A 22,834-nucleotide genomic window follows, 5' to 3' on the forward strand; every position below is an offset into this window, starting at 1 on the left:
GCCTCTAGTCAAGCTCTCCTAGAAATAGAAGAGACTGCTCAGTTCACAGCATCTATATGAGCAAGTTGCCTAAGAAACATGAGGTTTGTCAGAGCTCTGGCAGCTGGTTAAAATCCACTTCGGGTTCCAGAAAATAGTCACAATAATAAGCTCTTCAGATAGCCCTCGACTTCTGTTATTAGATTGAATCCTTCAATACTCTCAGTACTCCTCAATAACCAACCATATGCTAAAAAATCAAGAGAATACGGTGACAGGGTTTTAGAGTAAACCCTTACAGACGAGGTAACAGAGGCCCATAGAAGTTCAAGTAGTAAATTGACACATTCTAAATTAAGGCTAATGTGTTTTCAACAATAAACATTTGGATATTTTACTTTTTGGTGATGGTGGTAACATGGTAATATAAGTACCAATTGCTAGATGAAATTAACACATGAAACCCTTTCTATCTTCACTTTTCCAGATCAGGCTTTACTTTGGCCTATTATGTGGAATGGCTTAAGCCTTTTTCCAGGTTAATTTGTTAGTAATCACAGTGTTTCTCTAAAAAAATCTAATTCTTCAAGACATTCCAAGACATTCCAATATAAATAGAACATCTTTCTCCTTTATAACGAGCTTATTGAGAAGGAAAAAAGGGATCCCTTGCAATATAATCATCTTCTCCAACTTTATTTTCATTTTCTCCTTTAAAAAAATCCTTCCATCAAGACTGATTGACTTAGTGTTAGGATCAGAATTTTCGCTTACCTGTTCCTCTTACTAAGAGTGCTGCCTTTAATTCTCTCCACCTCTCTAAATTGTATCCTTCCTTTAAGATCCAGCAAAACGGAACTATCCTCCAAAAACTGTTCTTGGTCTATTGCTGTTCATAGTAACCAGTGTTCTCCTATTTATTTAACCTTTGAGATGTGACATTTCATATGTTCTTTTTGTTTTTCTTTGCTAATAGCATGCAAACCATCCAAAGCCCCTTTAGTACAGGAACTATGTCACAGTTTTACCATTTAACTGGGGACTATTGAATTATATGTAGGGGCTTTAAAAGCATCTCATCAAGATAAATATCACTTAGGGTACTAATAAAAGTATAAGGTCATATGACATGGTTTAACTGGTCAACTATAAAGGTACTAAAATTCTTGAATTGTTGGGCTATGTTATATAGGACATCCTGGGATATTTGAGAAGCAAGGAACTATTAATATAAGAGTCCTGTTTATCACTAAGTAACATGTAAAGAAAAAAGAGAAATCTTGGAATTTCTAGAGCTTGACAGTGTGCTCTGTTTATGCAGCTTCTTATTTACATACATATATTTTTGGATTCAACTAAACAATAGCATCTAGTTCTAAGAAAGTTACTGTAAGAACCTTGTCATGAATATAATCACACATCAAAGGATCTAAAGCCCTTGTGGTGTTTTTTCTATTTTTAAAATGTCAAGTCTCACTTTGTAGGATGCAATCCGCAATAACATTTATTGCATTTATAGTCGAGAAAGAAACTGCATTAACAATGTAATTGCATACAGTCAGGGTCACATATATTTTGACCATCATTTAAAATCTCACTAGGTAGAAGCAGCAAGTTCAAAAGAACAGTCTGTTTATTTTTTTTCATTCCCATATCTCTACATCTTTCTAGTGACTTCATTGTCTCTATAAGATAGAAACATGGTGTTGTTATTTTTTAATGTTCATATTTTTTGAAAAAAATGAAGCAATATTCCAAGATATTATTTTTTACAAAACAGAATTATACCAGATGTCCAAATCTATAATAGAACAGAGGTTTATTTTTTGTTGTTTTTTCAACTGGCACATATAAAAGGATATAATTATATTAATAATTTATATCAAAATAATGTAGATCTAGTAACTAAATTATTGGCTCTCTATGTGATTGCATTCATTTATTACCAAGATGATCTTTGTTTAATGGTTGGATATTAGAAGGAAATAACATTTTTGTCCTTTACCAAAGCACTGTTTTATTAAATTCCTAAAGAGAAAACTAAAACCACAGTATTTCACATGTACAGATACTCAGCATTATGCCCTGAAAATACAATTTCTAAGAGAATTTTCTGTTTATAGCTCTTTATGAAAGACTTCTTCTGTCTTGATGCATTATGTATGCTTGTTATATGTTTCTTTAGCATTATTACAAACTCTGCTAAATCAGTTCTCTAATATTTCTATGATTAATTGATTTGGATAATGTACAAAGTACATTATTTAATAAACATAAAATTAATCTTTTAAAAATACACAACCACTACCCTCTTTGACACACCACAGCTACAATAGTATTTGCAACTACTCTAGGGTATCTTAGAGAATTGTTTTACTTCATAAATCTCTACTTCCCTTTTTTAGGTTCAGGAAAGCAGGATCTACAGACATGAAAATTAGCAGTGACTATATCAAAAGTTATAATCCTGGTAGGATCACTTGCTCAGGTTTTTATTTTAAATAGGCATAATCAGCCCTTAATTATTCCTTGGAATCATATGTTCACATTTGGTAAATATTGGCCACTGGTATTCCTGATTTGCTAAAATTAGAAAAGGGCTTGGAAAAAAATTTCAAAGGTGCTAATTAGGGTAACAATTAAGAGTTCAGATCTGCAGCCAGAATGCTTGGGCTCAAATCTCAAAATTGCCATGTGGACCTTGGGAAATTTAATTAACTGAGCAATGCTTCTATTTTCTCATGCAAAATAGAATAAGGCTATTGTAAGGATTCAATGAATTAATTTATATAAAGAATTTAGAATAATGCCTGGCATATGGCAAGAGTGCAACAAATGTTAGCTGCTATTATTGTTATTAATGATATCATGTTAAAGATAGTTATTAGAGAAATAAAATGAAGATACTTAATTTGTCAATCAGCACATGCAAATTACTACTAAACATGGTAAAAAAGTAAAGTTAGTATCTTGAAGTTTCGTTTTCCAGAACACTAAGAAATATTAACATACTTTGGTCCCTCTCTAGAAACAATATGACCAGCAGAAAATAAAAATACGTTACAAAGTCACAACATGACTACATCACTGAAACATAGTCCTTACAAATGCCAAAAAGCTAATTTGTTACTTCCGAATTGATGTGTGGATATATTTTCTCCACTGTAGTAACAATTTAATAACAGATAGGTGATGACAGTCACCAAAAGAGGAGAGCTATCTTACATTTGGAAAAAAAAAATTATATGAGTTTACTTTTCTGTGGCATGGGAATACAAAGTAAGAATCTATTTTAGTAATAGTTTTGCAAATACTAAACTTTCTCTTTGCCTGAGGCTTTCTTCAGCCCTGGAAAGTTGCCAGTGAACAGGACTGTTCAGAGATTAAAATGTAACACCTCCATGTAGCAATGCCCAATTGGAAGCTAGTGAATCAATACACTGCTCCCTTGCCCCTTGAATGGGAAAATCCTGAGGCACTGGCTCTCAGGTTTTCTCCAGAAAGGTTAAGCTTCAGTCATCCACAGTGATAGCTGACTTGATAATGTGCCTTCTATTGGCTCTCTTGTCTTCCTTGTCTCTCCTTCCCATCCTACTACCCTCACCTCTCAATGGACTACTTGTGCTCAGATTTCATCTCAGGTTTGTTGTTTTGAGGGGGAATCCAAACTAGGATTCCTGGTAAACTGGAGATGGTGTGATCAGAGTTTAGGCTGAGAAACTAGAGAGGAAATGGGGCTTTCAGCGGAAACAGAAGCTGGAAAGGAGGATTTGAATCAGGGAGTTTATATTCCTAGCCATTGGTTTCTTGACATCATGAGTCGCCTTCTTCTATAATGCCCTGGTGTTGGCAGGTGTTTGTACATATTTGCAAAAATATATATACTGTTAGCAGTTTAGGGCTAAGTGAAGAGCCCAACTCTTTCATAATCAAATTAAATTTCAGTGGAGACGTGCCTTGTTTACATCTTCTTGCTTTGTTTCACATCCCATCGATTTTTCATCATGTCCAAGTGGTCCCGAGAGCCTTTGCATGGTCTATCAGCTCCAGAAACTTGGCAGCTCTGCAGGGAAGGCATGTGCCAGCCTGCAAACCCAGTGTCTCAGTATCCTCATTCAGCTCTTGGCCACTGTTAGAGGCATGGTAGTGACTGAAACAGCAGTTTCTCAGCATGCTGAGAGAAAAGAGCTCTCTTTCCTCCAGAGATACTCACAGCTATGGCCATTCCACTGTCCAAACTGCTGTTTTCAAGTTTAACACTGTTTGCTCACACAGGTCTTTACGTTCACACGTAGTATCTTTTTGGTAGGCCCATGGACCAAACAGGAGAAGTCCCAGGAGCTCCTAAAAATGGCCATGAGTCCTTGAAGCAAACTGCCCTATCAGGGGCTATTGGAATTCTTCAACAACTTTGGAATCCTTTGCTAAAAGATAACGTACCACCTAAGGTAGTCTTCATTTGAGACTACCTCAGTCCATCAAAATGATTCTAATGTCTTTGAAAACTTAAGAAGGGAAAATTGGGATCTTGAACTATTTCATTCCTAAAAGGTTAGAGATTCCATGACAATTTTCCTATCTCTTTCTTCTCCAACTATTGGCCTTCACAAATGTAAGCAGTGGAAGCAAGGTCTTTGGCAAGGCCTCCTAAGCATTCCACCAAAATTTCTACAGAAAGAAACCCTCAAGTCATCCACTGGCAAGAACAGGAGTGTTATTCAGGTGTTGGGAGGTCCCCACCTATCCATGAAACTCTCTTGGGGCTCTCATGGTGGCTCTTGTTGGGGCTGAGGGAACAGGTGTGGCATTTAAAAATTTCCTCACTAGTTTCTGTGACGTGGGTTGGATCTCAAGCTTCCTTTTTGATAGTTGTGGAGGTTGTATAAGTTCTTGCTTTTTTAAGACACTTTTACTTTCAAGTAATTTTTTTCACATATAAACTTGTCAAATTATAGTTGAATATTAGATACCGTAAATTTTGCTATAGATCAAGAGGAGCAATGGAAAGAAAGTGAGATAAACAGGTCTGTTTTTTGAGAGTACACAAGAAACATATCCCAAACAACTAACTGCACAACTCGGAAGATGATGTGGAGAATGTGTTGGAGGCAGACATTTCAAACAATTAGGGAGTTTGTGGAGTATTCCAGATGAAAGACAATGACAGTCTTAAGGCTATATTTTAGTCATGTTATGAATACATGGATTTTGGGCAGTAATTGTGCATTACATCATTTAATTTCTAATTTTGGGGAGAAATAGGTTGGGTATGTCAGGAATACATCTTTGATCCCTCTCCTCTATGGAAAATGTAGCTTTGGAAAGGGGTCATGAAGACTGGAGGCTGCTTCTCATTCTGCTCATCTTCAGGAAACTCCCTCCACTCCTCTTGTCCATGGTTGGCTGCCCTAAGGTTTGTTATCCACAGGATGTTTGTTGTTAAATTGGGAGGTTTCTAGTATAAAGTGACATAAATCAGAGTCATGTCACTTCAGGATGAACATAACAGCCTGAAGGGCACTATGCACCACAAAATCCTGTTGTAAAGACTCTTGCCAGGCTATGATCTATCAGGTTATGCCTCTGGTCTGAAAGTTAAAAGGAGCGGAGCAGACTCCCAGAAGATCACTGGATCATGGCCATATGCCTTCGATGAGTTTGAGGGTTTTCTGACCCTTTGCCCAACACTCCACACACAAACTTACTTCTCAGTAACTGAGAACTCCATTTCAGTCACACTGGTTTCTTGTTTCTCTAAAAAATCTTGTTTTACTCTAAAAGTAAAAAGAAAGTCTTGGCTGTTTTCTACCCCAGATTTCTGCTCATTTTATTCCCTTGGTTGAAAATACCTTTCCCATTTTATAGTCATCTAGATTCCTGCTCTCCAAATATATGTGTATGGTTATGTGGTATGTTTACAGTGAAATAGAAAATGGTGCTTTTTAGGAAATCAATTATTCATATTTACTAATTTTATACTGTTAACTTCTTTTTCCAATTGTGTAAAAGTGGAATGACTTATCTCTAACAGGAAACTAAGTTCTAAAGAGAGCAACTATCTTTTACGACATTTTAGCTCTTTTCTCTCCCCCATAGCATGGTAATGATCACACAATAAAGGATCAATAGCTACTAGTTAAGATGGTTCATGATTCATCTACTATTTGTCATGGTGTCTTATACTGTGTGTTAAAGCGAACTAACAATGGCCTGAGAAGGACTCTGTACTTCTATAGTTGAGTCTTCATGGATGAACTGTAACCTAACTAATAGGTAGACAAGATTCAAAACCTAACTTAGGAGTATGTGCCTGGAACAATAGCTGAGTCTTTGTCAATCCCAGCAACCATACTTCAACCACGCACACACTGCTGAGTGTTCAAACTGTGTTCAAATAAGGCAAACGCCAATCTGTAACCGATCTAGCTGTTTCTGTACCTCACTTCCAATTTCTATACATCACTTCCCTTTTCTTTGTCTATAAATTTGTCCTGACCGTGAAGCATCCCTGCAATCTCTGAATCTGTTGTGATTCTGAGGGCTGCCGGATTTGCAAATCACTCATTGCACAATTGAACTCTTTTAAATTTAGTTCAGCTGAAGTTTTTTTTCTTTCACATGCCACAGTGACATCCCAGTTTTCTTTTTTTTTCCCAATGGTAACCTATAAAACAGGTGTGATGCTTATCTCACAGCATCAGCTTTCATAGTAGGGCTGTATTTCATTTTAAATTTAATTGAGGACATAAAAAAATCCCATGATAATAGTTTAACTTACAGCTTAAGTGAAAGGTATAAACTATTGGGTACTTTAATCTGGGTATATAAAAATATAGAAAACCACACAATGCTCAGCCATGCTTGTGGCTAAAGAGAAATTACATTATAGACTCAAGGCAATGGTATTATTTTAGTGAACCTGTATATGTTTTACTGCATTGTCCACTCAATAAATGAAAACTTTGTTAAAAGCATTTATTGCAAATGCAGTCACCATACTGGGTAATAGCTACAATAATTAAGGGGAGAAAATGTGCCTACTTTTTAGATATTGACAGTTTAGTAAATAATTTTTTTCTTTCTACATTGGTCTGGTGAGTAAGAGAAAGACTTGTGACGAAGTCAAAGAATTAGTTATCCCATATAAAAGTTTATCTTTCTTTGGCCTGAAGTAATTTTAGTTGTATTTAAAGGTGCAAAAGAGTATTTTAAGAAAACTTAATACACACACACACACACACACACACACACACACGTGTCTCTGTGTGTGTATACTTTTTCCTTAAACTTTGTAAGTCATCTGTTACCTTGTTGTCTCATAGGGTGATATTTGTATTCTTAAAAATCTAGAATAAGTTTCTATGTATAGTTTTTATCTTTTGACAATCTGATCTTGCCTAATACCAGCAAGACCACTAACTCTAGAAACATCAATATTATTTAGTAAGAGAGGAAAGCCTTTGCAATGTGGTGATTAACTCAGTTTTCAACACAATGATCCTTTTATATTTTTAAAATATTTTTAGTTCTGTACAGGTTTTTATTTCTAATTTATTCTTCTTTCATCTTCTGCTCAGGGCTAGTATGGTCAGAGAACAGTGGAAAAGGAAAGACACCAGGTCCTGAGGCACATATGTGCTTGTAAAGTCATTGCATTGTAATTTTACAGATATTGAATAGTTATTTACTTATGCTATGTGCCACAGGCATGCAAATATCATAGATGTTCAGGATTAGAAATAAGTTATTACAGGTATTGGCGAGTAGTATTACAAGAAATATAGGTTTTTGTATTTTTTTCTTCACCAAGAAACACAGTAGTATAGTGGAAAGAACAGTTGGCAAGAAGTAAAGAATTCAGAGTGCAGCTTTAGTTTTCCACAAATAACCAACTGAGAGACTTTTTCTAGATTCTGACTTAAACCTTGTGCCATAGCAAAAAAAGTAGCACAGGCCTTCAAATCGATGACACTTGGGTAGGTGACTTGAGCAAGTTAGCTAATCTCTGAGAGCCTCAATTTCTTTTTTTATATGAACATGATACCTGCCTTACTGAGCTGTTGTGAGAATTAGAGAGAATGATGTTTGAAAACTTCCATACAGCCCTGATACCTAGTAGGTGCTCCAGAAAATTTGGTTATTGATATTTTAACTTTGCCATTACTGTTAACTGTTCTCAGTGAAGCTGATTCTCCGTGTTTTTAGCATAAGATATTAATTCCCCATCTATCTGTCTCTTAGGGTTGTCAGGATAATGAAATGAGATATACAGGTATAAAGCACTTTAAAAAGAATGAGACCTCATATGAATGTAAAGGAAAGTTGTTCTGGCATGCCTGAGGAAGACCGAGTTTCAGAGTGGGTAAGAATATGCAGTGTGGCTCATCTCTTTGTGCTGCATGGCAAGGAGTATACAAATCTTCCTCTTGCTTACGAAGCTGCAAAGAAAGCCGATTTAGTCTAAGCATTCCATAGTGGGCCAGGTGTTTCTGAAGTCTCAATCTCTGTTGCCAGTTTCTCTTTGAAAGAAATAGCAAGGTAGTTGGCTTATATTCCAATGTTCAAGGTGCCAAGCCACTCTTAAAAAACAAACACAAGAGCTTTCTGCAGCAGCACTCAAAGAAGTCGCCTTTCTCCCTCCTCCTTTTTCTTTTCTTTGAATCTTTTGTAATGTGTGGTATCCAGATTCTAAGTGTAAACAAAACATGTCTTTTCTGGAGTCCCTATTATACAGTGCAAATTCGGAAAGAAAAAAATCCATCTTAATCCTTCTTAATTTCTTTTAAAAATCCTTTTTATAAATAATTTATTTTTATATTTTGGTGTTCCTTGTATGATTTGGATGAAGTGAGGTGGAGTTGATGGATAATTTATATCAATCTATGGCAAACAATATATTTCCTGAAGTACAGCATGATCAAAGTAGGCAGTTTCCCAGGATTTTTGTGACCACTAGGCTGGTGTAGGGGCAAAGGGAAAGCTTTCCCTCCACTGTCTGAAGGTTTGCTGAAAGTGAACTGACAACAGGCAGACTAATAGGAGAAAAAGGCATAGATATTTATTTCATGTGCAGGATAGGGGGGAATTGCTTAAGATTACCCAATAACTCAGTGGACTATAGAAATATATTTATGTGCCCTTTATTGTAAAGCAGAGAGAGAGATTGGGAATTTAGACCATTCTTCTCATGAATGGTAAATTATTATTAGGGATAATAAATGGACCTGGGAGACAAAATTAATTTGTAAATGATTCTCTTTAGTATTTGAATCATCCTTAGAGGCAACACTATCTTTTTGAAAAAGTCCATCCAGGTGTGGTTGCATCCCTCATTGACAATGAGATTTCCAAGAAAGGATGAAAGGTAATTGTGTTCCTCTTTGGAGGTTCACAGTTTTTAGATGGATAAGAGAACTTCAGAGAACATCCTCATCTTTTGCTTTGAGAGAGACAGAAGTGTTGGGAGGGTACGGGGCAAGCAAGGGCAGAGAGACCTTGAGGCTCTTTCTTTAGCTCAGTATGTCAAAGTCTCATGTGGTAGAATACTTTTTCAGCACCCCAATATTGAGGATAAGTCTCTGCAAAGGTATGTTAGAAATTGGTTGCTACATTTGGGAGAAAACAAAGGAATAAAAGATTATCAAAAGTGGTTCTTCAGTGAGAACACATGGATGCAGGAGGGGAATAACACACACTGGGGTCTGGTAGGGGGGTAGGGTGGCAGGAGGGAGAGCATTAGGAAAAATAGCTAATGCACGTGGGGCTTAATACCTAGGTGATGGGTTGATAAGTGCAGCAAACCACCATCGTACACATTTACCTGTGTAACAAACCCGCATATCCTGCACATGTACCCCAGAACTTAAAATAAAAATTAAAAAGGGGTTCTTTCTTCTCTTTATTTCTAATAAATACATTTTCCCAAGCATATAGAAGAAGATCAAATTGAATTGTATTTTTATGACTTGAATTGTGCAAACAATTGGGAAATATAACTTTTAATATTGTATTAGTTCATTTTCACACTGCTGATAAAGGCATAGCGGGCTGGGCGCAGTGGCTCACGCCTGTAATCCCAGCACTTTGGGAGGCCAAGGAAGGTGGCTCACAAGGTCAGGAGATCGAGACCATCCTGGCTAACATGGTGAAACCCCGTATCTACTAAAAAAAAAGTACAAAAATATTAGCCGGGCATGGTGGTAGGCACCTGTAGTCCTAGCTACTTGGGAGGCTGAGGCAGGAGAATGGTGTGAATCAGGGAGGTGGAGCTTGCAGTGAGCCCAGATTGCACCACTGCACCCCAGCCTGGTGACTGAGCGAGACTTCATCTCAAAAAAAAAAAAAAAAAAAAAAAGCATACTGATGACTGGGCAATTTACAAAGGAAAGAGATTTAATGGAGAACTCACAGTTCCATGAGGCTGGGGAAGCCTCATAATCATGTCAGAAGGCGAGGTGGAGCAAGTTACATCTTACATGGATGGCAGTAGGAAAAGAGAGAGCTTGTATAGGAAAACTTTTGTTTTTAACATCATCAGATCTCATGAGACCCATTCCCTATCACAAGAACAGCATGGGAAAGACCCGCCCCCAAGATTCAGTCATCTCCTACTGGGTCCTTCCCACAACATGTGGGAAGTATGGGAGCTACAAGACGAGATTTGGGTGGGAACACAGAGCCAACCCATATCATTGCACCCCGGCCCCTCCCAAATCTGGTATCTTCACATTTCAAAACGAAACATGCCTTCCCAACAGTTCCCCAAAGTCTTAACTCATTTCAGCATTAACTCAAAAGTCCACAGTCCAAAGTCTCATCTGAGACAAGGCAAGTCCCTTCCATCTATGAGCCTGTAAAATCAAAAGCAAGTTAGTTACTTCTTAGATACGATGGGGGTACAGGCATTGGGTAAATACAGCCATTACAAATGGGAGAAATTGACCAAAACAGAGGGTCTACAGGCTCCATGCAAGTCCAAAATCCAGCAGGGCAGTCAAGTGTTAAAGTTCTAAAATGATCTCCTTTGACTCCATATCTCACATCCAGGTTATGCTGATGCAAGATGTGGGTTCTCACGGCCTTGGGAAGCTCCACCCATGTGGCTTTGCAGGGTATAGCCCCCCTTCTGGCTGCTTTTACCAGCTAGTGTTGAGCATCTGTGACTTTTTCAGGTACACAGTGCAAGCTGCCGGTGGATCTACCATTCTGGAGTCTGAGGATGGTGGCCCTCTTCTCACAGCTCCACTAGGTGGTGCCCCAGTAGGGACTCTGTGGGGGCTGTGACCCCACATTTCTTTTTTGCACTGCCCTAGTAGAGGTTCTCCATGATGGCCTCACCCCTGCAAACATTTTTGCTTGGGCATCCAGGCATTTCCATACACCTTATGAAATTTAGGCAGAGGTTCCAAACCACAATTCTTGACTTCTGTGTACCCACAGGACCAATACCATGTGGAAGCTACCAAGACTTGAGGCTTCCACCCTCTGAAGCAACATCCTGAGTTGTTCCTTGGCCCCTTTTAGTCAAGAATGGAGTAGCTGGGACTCAGAGCACCAAGTCCCCAGACTGAACACAGCAGAGGGCCCCTGGGCCTGGCCAACAAAACTATTTTTTCCTCCAAAACCTCCAGGCTTGTGATGGGAGGGGCTGCACACAAAGGTCTCTGACATGCCCTGTAGACATTTTCCCCATTGTCTTGATGATTTAACATTTGGCTCCTTTTTACTTGAGCAAATTTCTCTAGCTGCCTTTAATTTCTCCATAGAAAATGGCATTTTCTTTTCTATCGCATTGTCAGGCTGCAAATTTTCCATACTTTTATGGTCTGTTTCCCTTTTAAAACTGAATGCCTTTATCAACACTCAAGTCATCTCTTGAATCCTTTGTTGCTTAGAAATTTCTTCTACCAGATACGTTAAATCATCTCTCTCAAATTCAAAGTTCCACAAATCTCTAGGACAGAGGCAAAATGCCACCAATCTCTTTGTTGGAACATAACAAGAGTCACCTTTGCTCCAGTTCCCAACAAGTTCCTTATCTTTATCTGAGACCACCTCACCCTGGATTTCATTTTCTCTATAATTGTCAGCATTTTGGTCAAAGTCATTCAACAAATCTCTACGGAGTTGCAAACTTTCCCACATTTTCCTGTCTTTTTCTCAGCCCTCCAAACTGTTCCAACATCTGCCTATTTCCCAGTTCCAAAGTTGCTTCCACATTTTCAGGTATCTTTTCAGCAGTGCCCCATTCCTGGTACCTATTTATTGTATTAGTCTGTTTTCATGCTGCTGATAAAGACATACTGAAGACCGGGCAATTTACAAAGGAAAGAGGTTTAATGGAAAACTCACAGTTTCACGTGGCTGGGGAAGGCTCACCATCATGGTGGAATACAAGGAGGAGCAAGTCACATCTTTCAAGGATGGTAGCAGGAAAAAAGAAAGCAGGGAAACTCCCATTTTTAACACCATCAGATCTTGTGAGACACATTCACTATCACAAGAACAGCATGGGAAAGATATACCCCATGATTCAGTCATCTATTACCAGGTCCCTCCTATAACACATGGGAATTATGGGAGCTACAAGATGAAATTTGGGTGGGGACACGGAGCCAAACCATATCAAAATTTAAATGGAATTTGCACCTTGTTGAATATATATATTTGGATATGTAACAGAATAATTTCCTTGTAAATTATATCTTTTATGCATTGTGTCTCAAGTTAGTGTGCTAATTTCCCCTGTGTAGTTTCACAAGACAATGTTTTTCATTCACTAACCACATTTCATACTGCATTAATAATATCAACACGGTCACATTTCCCTGTGTGCTGCCTTCAGGGTTATGAGAGATGTAGGGACATTCGTTAAGCCCAGGTAAGTATTAAATATCACTTATGAGAGAGAGAGAGAGAGAGAGAGAGAGAGAGAGGTAACAATGGCACTTTCTGTCAGCCCTAAGGTCCTTTGAGATGTGTATGAATGCTTATGACTTGTTCAGCCTGTTAAGCAGATGCTAGTTCAGCTGTAGTGCATGTGTCAATATTCAGACAGTTTTGGGGTGGGGTCATGGGGGAATTATGCATGTATAAAAATTACAGATATGAGCTTTGGGGATGTCTTTTAAAATTTGTATTTATTTTAAGCATCGATCTCAAAGATGTATTAATACTATTAGTTTCAATTATAGAAAGTTATAAAAATTAAAACAGCAATTAGGAATAGAATAAAAGCATGAAGGAAAATCGTATCTAAGATTTTGAAGAAGGGTTATTGGAAGCCAAATGTGAAGATCTACCCGTGAAGACACACCAACAAAGAGTCTGTTACAGGTTGGGAGGCTTTCCTAAGGAAGTTTAGAAGAAAGGAGGAAGACTCCTCATATCAGAGTTGTTCTTTATACTGGAGGGTATAATATAGAGGTTACAATCACTGGCTACAAATATCAACATCCAGGTTACAATGTCTACATACAAGACAATTGGCAAAACTTCCTGATTCTGAAACAAATCAGCAAAACTTCACAATTCAAAAACAAATCAGCATCCTTTTCAATGTCATTAGGTTATGCATTCATCAGTATGTAATTTGGGGAACTCAGAAAAAAATTCTTTACTCAGTGACAGGATGTTACCATAAATCACAAAACAAGTTAACTTGGAAGCCTGTTTACCTTCAAAGTAAACTGCCAAATGTGGCCTGTAGGTTATCAAATAAAATAGATCAATCATTAATTTTGTCTGAAGTTTTCCTTAGTCCAATAACCAGGCATTGATTTTCAGGTGCTCCTCTCTACTGTTTGTTTGATCATGTGATATTATGAACTGTAAGGAATTATTTAAAGTCTAAATATTACAACTCTTTCAATTAGGGAAGCCATTTCTTAATATTTCAGCTCACAAAAGGAATGATATATTTCTTTATGCTATTCTGAGACATGAAAAAGAGCTGAGGACTTTTTCTTTATAGAAAGATAAAATTAAATAAAGGTTTAAAAGAAAAAGAGATTTTATAAAACTATATTATTCCTGTGTGTTTTCGCTCCTCTAGATGTATAAAAATACCTGAAATAATTAAAAACAAACAAATGAAAACTCCTGATTACTGAATGCTAGTATTTTCTTTTTCCTTTTTTTCTTTCAGCTCTCAGGAGAAGTGATTTTGCAAATTGCCAACGAACCTGTTCTGCCCTTTAATGCAATTGATATAGCTTTAGAAGTTCAAAACAACCTTAAAGGTAATTTTCCTTTGAATTATAGTAATTTTACCAATGAAGCATTGTTCAACTAATTTTCAACAAGGAATGGATGAAGTCATCAATGATCTTACTAGCTATGGCAATGCTGTCCTTCCTGGAGAGGGTGATCCTGGGAAGGGCCTGGAAGAATTTTAGCTTTCAATCAACAAAAATGAAATGCACTTATGTGTAAGCATAAAGGAGAATATCAGGTTTTAAAGGATGGCCCATCTATTTTATCAAAGAGATTTATAATTCTAAGTTTCTGTTATTATTTACAGGTCTCATATAGAATAATATAGTTCAATGATCCATTTTTTTTTTTAACATCGTACCTAACAGTCAATCAGTTCAAACAAGACTGGTCCAGAAGTTTCTCTTTTGGAGTTGGTTTCTGTGTGGTATGGGTCCCATTCCATTTGACTGAGATATTGGCTCAGAACTTAGATCGAAGGTGATAAAGAAGAAGCCAGGCAATTATTTCTGAATCTCTATTTCAATTCCTTCATGTTTGATTATATCTCTCTCAGCAGAATTCTCACCCCACCCTAATAATTACCTTCATTTCCCCTTCATCTACATACAAATCTTTCAATTAGGCTCCTAATTTGTCTTCATTAACCAAATACAAAGGTCAGTATTGTGATTAAAGATTTCACCCGCCTCCTCTTTGAGTCACACATCTTCCTAAACAGATCTTTAATGAGTCATTTGTGGACAACTACTTCTCAATGAAAAAGTCAATATGATAACTGTAGAGCTGAAACAGTAATCCTTTGAAAATGGATCATTCTAAAAAGCCAAATATTTCCAATAGCTGAAAATTTAATCTTTCTCTCTCTCTCTCTCTCTTTTTTTTTCCTTTTGGTATGGAACCTCACTCTCTGTTGCCCAGGCTGGAGTGCAGTGGTGTGACCTCGGCTAACTGCAACCTCTACCTCCCAGGTTCAAGTAATTCTCCTGCCTTAGCCTCCCAAACTAGCTGGGACTACAGGCACAGGCCACCATGCCCGGCCTGTGCCCGGCCTTTGTGTTTCAGTAGAGACGGGGTTTCACTATGTTGCCCGGGCTGGTCACGAATTCCTGAGCTCAGACAATCTGCCTGCCTCGGCTTCCAGAAGTACTGGGATTACAGGCGTGAGGCACCGCACCCAGTGCCTCCTTTTTTTTCTTTACCTGGATTGTTTCTTACTGCCTGGATTAGAGATTACTCCATTTTTTCCCTCTCAATACTTCTTATGATTTTATTATAGTGACCGTAAAACCATGACCTTGTGAACAATTTGAGCCACTTACAGCTATTTGTTACCATACAAATAGCCTCATATTGCTCTCCTTTTTATATATCTAAGTTAGTCTCTATATAGTTTCCATTCTTTCCTACCTACACTAGGTTTTCGCCTTACTGTTGTCAGTGTGTCTACCTGTAGCAGTCACTTTGGGCAACCAAACATGGCATTTTGCAAAATAAGAACAAAGAAGGTATAAATAAAGTTCTAAATAGTTTTGTGAATAATAAATATCATTTCTGCAAATATTTTTTAAACATTAATTTTATTTTTTCTGTAAACTGTTTTGCTGTTTCTTTAGTTTTTATATTTTATACTTCAGAAAATTCTGTTGGTATTCCATATAAAACTTTAAACTTTCAGAGAACAAAAGAAGGTTAACAACTTCACAATACCTGTTCATCTAAAAGCAATAGCTATTATGCTATTATGCATGAAAAGAAGCCCCAAAGAGTATACTGCGAAATGCTAACATTATATAATAGAATTATAAATGATAGGTTGCTTTTCTGAGGCCAAAAATGTTAGCAATACTGTCGTTATACATGCTAAAATCCATTTTTTAAACAATGGGGTTTATTATTCAAAATTCATATATATGATCTTTTTGTGGTTCATATTTGTGATGATTTGGTTTTCAGGCCAATGTATGAGATTTACCTCCTTCAAACCTTGTTAGCACATTGGCACATTTCAATTGTCTGACATAACAAATCTACAAATGGGCACAATATTTCAGCATTATAACCACTATATAAACATTTTAAGTAAAATGGGCTAATACTGATGCTCAAAAAATGACCTATTGGTTTATTTCTAGAATTATATTATTAATCTGGTTTGTGTGGATGATTAAGGACCTTTTCAACATCTGAAGAAAATTATTATCCTTCTCTACAGAAAGTTAAATGTATACAAACATTTTTGCATATAATCCCCATGAACTTCACATCTCCTGAATCCACTTTTTCATTCATTTACAAATATTTATGAAACAAACAAACAAAACAAAAGCAAACAGCAGCTAGATAAGTAAACCAAAATTAAAATCCCTGCTCCTAAGAAATATACCTACATATTCCCATAGTGGAACAAAATTAGCATAAATAAAAGCAAATCTGAAAATAGAATTATACTCAAATTAATACCAATCACAAAATGCCATAATATTAATTACTTTGATACAAATTTGCCTTCCCAAAATAAATGTCATAGCAGAACATAGCAGTTATATCCAGAGTATGTTGGAGAGCTCTGACCTGAGAATATAAATTTTGGATTCATCCTAGATGAAATTACTAGGGGATTGCATGTAGAGTACAGAAAAGCTCTAAGACTTTTGAGGCACTCCTACCTTTAGAAACTGGGATAAAAGGTACAATTATAGAAGGAGACCAAGGAGGAGTGGCCAAAAAAAAATAGAAAAAGAAGTGAATCTTATAACCAGAGGCCAAGTGGATAAAACATTTCAAAGAGGAAGTAATCAACTGTATCAACTGCTGGTAATGGGTAAAGAAAAGGAGAACAGAAAATTGACTACGGGATTTAGCAACGTGGAAGTCATTGATGATCTTAACAAAACCATTTTAGAAGATTAGTACAAGCAAAAGCTGGATTAGAAGGCATTTGAAATAAAATGAGATGTAATAAATTGGCAATATGTGGTGGTGTCAGAGGCATTTGAACCAGAGTGACTCCACCTTGAGTAAGGGCTAGTAAAATGAGGCTGGGACTTGCTAGGGCCACATGCGCGGAAAGTTAGGCATTCCTAGTCTCTTGATGTTTATGGTTAAAGGAAGAGATTGATAATGTTTACTCAACAGACCCAGACTTGGGAGTGTTCCAATATCAGGATATGTTGAGAACAAAGGTTTTCCTAATTTTGCTTTAAAGACAACAATATTGATTCTTGCAAAATATAGTAATTAAGAAAATTAATCCTTTATCACAAACCCTTGTAGCAGAGCACATCCCCCCAAGATCTTTTTTATCCTGTATATAAACAATCATTGTACTAGGGCAGACATGTTCCTCCTCTTACTTTAGGAAATGTCCTGCTCTGTCTATGGAGTAGCTGTTCTTTCACCACTTTACTTTCTTAATAAACTTGCTTTTGATTTGCACTGTGGACTCGCCCTTAATTTTTTCTTGTATAAGATCCAAGAATCCTCTCTTGGGGGTCTGGATGGGGACCCCTTTCCTGTAACAATGGTATAGGTGGAAAAAAAATATGGAGTCAAGGAAGTGTAGCATGTTTTTATTTTGTTGACAGTGATCTAGTGGAGAGGTAAAATTTGCTAACGGAAGAGAGTAAAGGGAGAATCACTGCGCTAGTTTTCAAGCACAAGGATTGAGGACTTTGCATTAGTTAGGAACTGTCATAGTCCATTCAGGCAGTTATAAGAAAATACCATAGATTGGATGGCTTATCAACAACAGTAATTTATTTCTTACAATTCTGGAGGCTGATATCTGAGATCAAGGCATCAGCAGTTTTGCTGCTTGGTGAGGGTTCATTTCTGGCTTCAAAGTTGGCCATCTTTTTGCTATTAACTTAACATGGAAGAAAGGTTGAGGGAGCTGTCTTGTGTTTCTTTTAAAAGGGTACTAATTTAATTTTTTAGGGTTCTGGCCTCATGAACTAATCAATTCTAAAAGATTCCACCTCCTAATACCATCACTTTAGGAGTTAGATTTAAACATGTGAATTTTGGGGGGGACATAACATTCGACCAAAGCAGGAACACAGTAGTCCATCCATGAAAATGTGAAGGGAGGCAGAACACACAGCAGATGGGTAACCTTGGTGTTGGGGTTCCTTGGCAAGTTTCTTTAGATTAGAAAAGCATAAAATAACCGGTTTTTTTAGGAGGGTAAGAAAATGAAAAATCATGAAAATATAAGTTTTTGGGGGCAGCATTAAGAGCCTAGAAGAGATACATATTATAAATTAGATAATTCACCATAATTTTGGATTTTTTCCAGCCTTCAGAGGGGCATGCAAATGTAGGGGAGAAAAGATTTCTTTCTTCACTTATCACTAGGTTGATGGTTGAGATGCCTATAACAAAAGACACATTAACAAGTGTGAACTCAAAATATCTAAGATAGGTCTCAGTCCACTTAGAAAGTTTATTTTTCAACATTAATGATGCACCCATGACACAGACTCAGACATCAATTTATGTATGTAATATATGTACATTGGTTTGTTACAGAAAGGCGGGACCACTTGAAGGAGGGAGGGGACTTCCAGGTCACAGGTAGATAAGACACAAAAAGTTGCAATCTTTTTAGTTTTTGATTAGCCTTTCACTCAATAAACAATTTACAGGAATAATCACTTATGCCTTAGTCTGGTTTAGTGAAAAAGTACGGCAAGGGCAGAAATCAGATAGGCATTTGTCTCATGTGAGCAGAGAGATGACTAAGTTCTGTCTCTCCTTTGTCCACAAGGAATTTCCTTGTGAGGGAGGTATGTAGCTTTTTTCCAGTCTTTGTAGCTACATATATAGGAATAGAATGGGAGGCAGGTTTGCCTGACACAGTTCTCAGCTTGACTTTCCCTTTGGCTAAGTGATTTGAATGTCCTGAGATTTATTTTCCTCTCACACATGAGAAAGGCATGCGAATTTATGTAAGTTTTGCATGTCACAGGAGCCTTCAGAAATAAAGACCCAAAGAAAGAGGGAAATGTGTGTACTTTTATGCTAAGTTTGATGAAGAGTTCAGAAGTATGATTAGAAGAAAAAAGATATGATCTAATTGCAATAAGTTGGGGGGGATTTAGTAAGATCTCTGTTCAGATTATTCTCAGTGTCTCTATCTCTTTGAGGACAAGTATGTTTCTTTTCTCCAGGTGTAGGGAGGGTGTCTCTGGAATAAAAGTTTTGTCTTACTTCAGAGGAAGGTCAGACAATTCTTTTTTTTCCAGACAGAGTTTCGTTCTCATTGCCCAGGCTGTAGTGCAGTGTTGGGGCACAATCTCAGCTCACTGCAACCTCCGCCTCCTGAGTTCAAGTGATTCTCCTGCCTCAGCCTCCCAAGTAACTGGGATTACAGGCATGCACCACCACACCTGGCTAATTTTTATATTTTAGTAGAGATGGGGTTTCACCATGTTGGCCAGGCTCTCCTTGAACTCCTGACCTTAGGTAATCCACCTGCCTTGGCCTCCCAAAGTACCGGGATTACAGGCATGAGCCACCATGCCCGGCCCAGACAATTCTTTTATGGCCTACTTCAGGGGAGAGGGCCAGGAGAAGGTCAAAGACACTGTCTTGCTTCTATTGCTTCCTCAATTGCAAGGTGCCATATTTTGGGGTAGGGTGTCCTGAACCCTATCACAGGCATAGAACAGGCAGAGTTGTGTTTAACCAGGGCTAGACCTTTTCTGAGAGAAGGACAATGAACTGCATAGGATTAAGAAAACTGGATGTACATAAAGGATGTATGTAATGAATGCATTATGATGGACTAAAGTATCGTAACTGGGGTTGGAACAAAGTGAGGTTACGAAGGGAGTGAAGGCTAGTGAAAAGGAGGTAGGACCAACAGACTTCGTGTCACGATGAGATTGAAGAATTGACAACACGTGAGCTGACAAGGCAGGAAGTGGTGGTCAGCAAGTTGGATTTGTGAAAATGAGATCATAGAGTGCAGACATTGGTAAGGACAGTGTCCAGGCCAGTGTATGACCATGAGAGTGTGGTACGTGGTTGCTAGAAGAAAAGAGGCTAAGGAAAAGAGAGTATCTCTATGTGGATATTGAAATTGCAAAGAATTAAGAGTTGTGTAAGAGTGAGTGATGATGAGTCAGGAGATAAAAATCTTCAAAGAATGAGTGGTGATCTAGAAACGCCCTATATTATTCTTCTAGGGTTGGTGGTTCAAAAGCAAAGGGTGAAAAAGCACTGCTGCCTACGAGAGCTAAAATGCAAGTGATATCATTATGGGAGAACCAGGTTTCCATTAAAGCAAGAAGGGAAAGAAAATATTCTCAGAATAGGCCAGGGAAATTAATAACTCTTTCTTTAATAGTTATATCTAAGTGTGTGTCATCACAGGAGGAACAAAACAAAACAGAACAACAATGATTCTGTGGAGACTTTCACTCCAAGCCAGACACCACTATATCTAGATGAATCTGTCCCTAAAATCCAAGGTTCTCAAATGGATGATCCGGAGTACTTTGGCTTCTTATAGTTATATCAGACTTCTGCCAAAGATGAAGAATGTTTTCTTTGGTTGTTGGTTGTTGTATGTGCCTAGTTTTTTTTGGATGTGAAATTCCTTGGGTCTTCCTGTCACTTTCACTCAGAAAGGTGAGGCCAGACTTGAGATGTACCCATATTAGAAAAAACAAAGCAAAGCAAAACAAAATGTAACCAAACAAAATAGGCCAAAAAATTATTTTACCATGTCCTATGTGTTCGATAAAATTAATATAAATTTACACCTGTAAACTACACATTTTTGTATTTTACTTTTCATGACTTAAAATAATCATGGTCAAAGATTATTCAAATATTTGCTAAATTGTAGGCATCAGTTCTATTTTAGTTATACCTTACTTCTAAAAATGGAATACACTAAAGGTCTAATGTGTGAATAATGGAAATCACTTATCAACACCTAAATAAATATTGCAGTTTTAATTTTAGCTACAATGCTAGATAAGTTCATTAGCTAAACAGAACTCTTGTACTGTGTTAAATGAAACATAGAATTTTACTGCTTAATACAAGCTTAAATTGTTGATATTTTTCTTATTTTCATGAGAGTTCACAGTGATTGCTCTTAAATTCTCAATTACGGTGAAAAAAAAAAGTGACCTTCAAGGCTGAACTATAAAATACTGTTTCTCCTTATTGCAAACAGTATAAATACGAAGGTCTCTGAAACCCAATTGCATTTTCAATGGTGTAATTTTTACCACTTGACAACCGGCCATCTTGCTTATTTATTACACTAGTTTACAGTAGCAGCAGACCATTCTCAACCATTCTCACAACCACCAGAAAGAAGGATAATTTACCAGTGAATAATTTGTTTGGGTTGATTTATTGGATGGTTCTTGAAAGCTCATTTTGACTGAGTGACCTTGGCTTTTAATATTTGGTCAATGCCAAGCACATAATGGAGAATGAATATTTATTTGTGGTATATGGAGATATAGTGTAAATAGTGATGGATAAGATAGTCGATATACTTCAGATGTATTAATACTTGTGACAAAAAATAAATCCAATTTTCCTCTGGTATCCATGGAGAATTGGTTCTCAAATACCAAAATCCATGAATGTTCAAGTTCTTCATATAAAATGGTGTAGTATTTGCATATAACCTGTGCACATCCTCTAACACACTTGAGATCATCTCTAGATTACTTATAATATCTAACTCAATATAAATGCTATGGAAATAGTTGTTATACTGAATTGCTTAGGAAATAATGACAAGAAAAAACAGTCTGCATATGATAGTACAGAAACCATTTTTTTTCACAAGTATTTTCAACCTACAGTTGCTAACTGTATGTCCAAAAACTGCATTTAGAGTGCAGTGATACTAGTTTGCAGGGGCAGAGGAAGGTATCAAAAACAAATAAAATACAACCCTACCCTTGAACCTTAGAGCAGACTAAAGAGTAAGTGCATAATAATCTTACTAAATTTGCTGTTTCTTACCTTATCCACTTCTTCATGTCTAAAACAGCACTTTAAAACAATTAATGTCTGTGTAATGTGTAATTCTGATGTTTCTTGCTTAATATATACTATATTTGTTCATCAGATTTCTTAAATGGCATTATCATAAAGACTTCATATGACCAAATAAAGTAAAAGTCATTTTCATTTGATCTAGCTATGTACGCATTTATTTAGTGCAAGCCAGACTCAGCAGGAAACATAATTTTGAACTGTGTGGCTTATTGCCACCTCCTGATTATCTCACTAAATGTAAAATAGTTGCTGGCAGCATTTCCTCCTGTTCTTTGAATAACTGACAATGAGAATTTGGTCTGACTTTTTTCTTTTTTTATTAGCTCTGATAATTCATTAGCATCAATCACTTCATTTTTGAAGAAAGGATAGTATTTCAAGGTGATGATCACACTAAGGAAAGCATTCTGTGTCCTGTTAGATTTGTAGTTTCAATTTTTAAGTGTCACTTGTTTTTTGTTTTTTTTTAAACAGTTGCAAGTGATTGAGATCTATCTCATATGTTTTTTCTTTCTGAAAAATAAAAAGTGAGTTTCCCAACCAGCAAAATTAAGTTATACACTATATAGATTGCATGATTCTATTTCAATTTTGATTTAAT

The 22,834-nt window shown here is 36.9% G+C and overlaps 1 protein-coding gene and 1 non-coding gene across 8 annotated transcripts in view; both read left to right on the forward strand.

The window, feature by feature from the left end:
• Positions 1–22,834, forward strand: part of NAALADL2 (N-acetylated alpha-linked acidic dipeptidase like 2) — a 1,467,871-nt gene that overhangs the window by 1,389,342 nt on the left and 55,695 nt on the right. For all 7 annotated transcript variants that reach the window (XM_065540193.2, XM_074031421.1, XM_065540194.2 and 4 more), the window contains one exon: positions 14,126–14,219. In XM_065540193.2, coding sequence (XP_065396265.1) covers positions 14,126–14,219 — 94 coding nt within the window. The remainder of the gene's footprint in view (positions 1–14,125; positions 14,220–22,834) is intronic.
• LOC123572112 (small nucleolar RNA U13) lies at positions 16,110–16,215 on the forward strand. Its single transcript, XR_006696448.2, has one exon. It is a non-coding gene; the product is annotated as a small nucleolar RNA U13 (small nucleolar RNA).

This window comes from Macaca fascicularis, chromosome 2, assembly GCF_037993035.2.
Source record: "Macaca fascicularis isolate 582-1 chromosome 2, T2T-MFA8v1.1".
In the NCBI taxonomy this organism is placed as follows: Eukaryota; Metazoa; Chordata; class Mammalia; order Primates; family Cercopithecidae; genus Macaca; species Macaca fascicularis.